At 46.6% G+C, this 2,921-nt stretch overlaps 1 protein-coding gene across 1 annotated transcript; it reads left to right on the top strand.

The window, feature by feature from the left end:
- On the top strand, positions 1-2,161 carry LOC140120482 (uncharacterized). Its single transcript, XM_072139508.1, has 2 exons — positions 1-1,277; positions 1,409-2,161. The coding sequence occupies exon 1, from the start codon at positions 9-11 to the stop codon at positions 1,251-1,253; it is 1,245 nt and encodes a 414-aa protein (XP_071995609.1). The 5' UTR covers positions 1-8; the 3' UTR covers positions 1,254-1,277; positions 1,409-2,161.
- The last annotated feature ends 760 nt before the right edge of the window (positions 2,162-2,921 follow it).

The raw sequence follows: 2,921 nt of genomic DNA, 5'->3' as shown, positions 1-2,921 counted from the left end.
GGACGGCGATGGGGGCTAGATGTGCACCCTCCTACGCCAACCTCTTTTTGGGTTGGTGGGAGGAGTTGCACGTCTATCCCTCATCGCCCTTCCAGCAACATGTTATAGGTTGGCATCGATTTATCGATGACATCCTCTTTTTCTGGACCGGAACCTTGGATGAATGTCAACAATTTATTGAACATCTTAATGTGAATCCCTGGCATATCTGTCTTACTTCCCACCTCTCTCTTCTTTCAGCAGATTTCTTGGACCTAAGGATTCGTGTGGATAATGGGAGAATTCTCACCACTCTGTTTCGAAAACAAACGGCGACCAATAGCCTGCTTCACTATGGGAGTTTCCACCCACAACACGTCCGTGATGGAATACCGATTGGTCAATTTTTACGTATTAGACGGAATTGTACGAGTAAACAGGACTTTCAGGAACACTCCCGGGATCTAACGACCAGACTAAAAAACAGAGGGTACCCTAAGAAGGTAATTTCACATGCATATCAGCGAGCGCGGGATGCCAACCGCTCAAGCCTCCTTGAGACACATGTCACCACAACATCAGATATCCCAAAATTAATTGTGACCTACAATAATCAGTGGGATGAAATACGTCACCTGTTGAAACGACATTGGAATATCTTACTGAGTGATGAGAGACTAGCTTCCCACATTCCCCCCAATCCTCCTTTGGTCGCAAGAAGGGCAAAGAACTTGAAGGATAACTTATCACATAGCCACTTCCAGCGACACAGAGGTTCGACGGGTAGAGGAATCAAAATTAGGGGGACATACCCATGTGGTAATTGTTCGGTATGCCCACTAATCCAGACTGGTGAGACCTTCCATGACCCACTTTCGGGTGTTGAATACAAACTCCACCATTACATCAACTGCAAGACCAGGAACGTTGTATATGCACTAAGATGCCCGTGTAACAAATTATATATTGGACAAACAACGCAGGAACTGCGCAAACGCGTTCAACAACATTTGTCTACAATATCAAATGCTGATACTCACTTTGGCCAAGACAAACCTTTGTCCACGGTAGCAGCACACTATAGAATGTGCCATAAAGGAAAAACCCACGGAACCAAAGTGATGGGATTGGAACTTATACGTAAGAATCCGAGGGGTGGAAATACTACCTTAGCTCTGCTTCGGAGCGAGGCACGATGGATCTTCAAACTCGATTGTCAGGCACCGAAAGGCTTGAATGAGGATCTCCTCTTTACTGGCTTCTACAAACAATGATCAAGGGAATAAAACAACATCAAGGTAAGTTGCCTTAGAACATTTTTCTTTTTTGGATACATTGTAGTGTTTTTGCATTGTGTTAGTCAGGGTTGGTATCACGATGTTTATACATATGTTCTCCACAACTATGCCTACTTACCTCTTATTTTTAGGTCATCACTTAGATACATCCACGAGGTTATCACCATTTCTTTTCGTCCAGGTTTTACAGGTCAGTAATACTTACTATTTTATCACCTTCCACCTCCTCTCACCTGTGGCTTGCATATTCATCTATTCCTCCCCACATTCCCCCATGCACACCCACCAATTCCCTGGTGGCCTATTTATTGGTTTGCATGTGACACGCCCACTCACTGGGACCCCATACTTGGGTTCTTCTTTCACGGGTCCCCCTCATTCTAGCACTTCCCCTTCCACTCCTTCTTCCCTTGGCATCTTTACTTCCCTCCCTCCAGCGTTCTTCACCACTTGGCACCTACCTCACCTTCTCTCTTTCCACGCACCACCTTACACATGCAGTTCCTACACATGTACACACGCACATACTTAAATATCACATTTTTACTAATGTTTTAACCATCATATTCTCTCATTATATATTCTTCCAGCTCTCTAACCCATGCAACACTAACCTACTTGCTTCCCTTGGCTCATTCTTACCCCTCGTGCCCATCCTCTCCTCCCGACTACGGCGGTCCTTGGTTGGGAATGTCGACATCCATGGCCAGGATTCCAACAGGACATCTTTCCTCCTTCGCTGCTCCACTTCGACTCCTGATTCCTCTGATCCCCATGCCCTATTCTTCAGTTTTCCCTTGATCCTAGAGTTGTACATTATGCAATTGTATCTCCATTTTGTTGATCTCTACTATATAATTACATTATGCATATGATTGTGCCGCTTTTCCTGAACTTCCTTGACTGTCATGTGTTTTGTGGATATTTTCATTTACATTGTGACACTTCATTTCTTTTCATTTTTGGTTGCTGCCCCGTCTCACTTGTATGCCCCTCCCCCCCCCCCTTTCCCCTCCTCCCCCCTTGTCCCTTTTTCCACTTAGGTTTGTTTCATTACTGTTTGTATTTACCCAATTGTATTTGTTTCATGATTACCCTGGCAATGCTGGCGCCTGCGCTTAGTGTCATATGCGCATGCGCATACTCGCGGCTACATCACTTTTACTTCATATGTCATATCAGCGGGTCGCCCCCGCTTGGCGCATGCGCCGCTTTGATATTGGGCGCCTCGTATCTACTACACCTTGATCGCACAGCGCATGCGCATGCGGCATCATCCACTTCCGGCTGAGGGGTCAAGCCCACTACTTCCTATGTCCGGACCTTCCCCTTCACACTCCTGTCACAGGTAATTGGGGGCAAATTGGGTATATAGGTGAGACGAGCACAGCAACCACCATTACCCCTGAGGAAGTCACGTTAGCGTGACGTAACGCGTGGGGTCTCCTGGCCCACAGCCGATCCACCCCCCCTCCCCCGTCATATCTGCCTACTCCGCTTCATGCTCACTCATTGGTAGGAGGTATTGTATTGAACCATAGTCAGGTTCTCCTGACACTGTTTACACTGCTATACTTTGTTTATTGTGGGGGTTTTTTCTTCAGGTGGGGGATTTCTGGACGGCTGTGGGTTTCCCCGGGGTTG

This window comes from Engystomops pustulosus, chromosome 3 (genome assembly GCF_040894005.1).
Source record: "Engystomops pustulosus chromosome 3, aEngPut4.maternal, whole genome shotgun sequence".
In the NCBI taxonomy this organism is placed as follows: Eukaryota; Metazoa; Chordata; class Amphibia; order Anura; family Leptodactylidae; genus Engystomops; species Engystomops pustulosus.
Note: the sequence above shows the minus strand (reverse complement) of the source record. Positions and strands in the feature narration are given on the sequence as shown.

Excerpts from the sequence above, each read along its gene's own strand:
- LOC140120482 (XM_072139508.1), top strand. The coding sequence starts at position 9 with ATGGGGGCTAGATGTGCACCCTCCTACGCCAACCTCTTTTTGGGTTGG.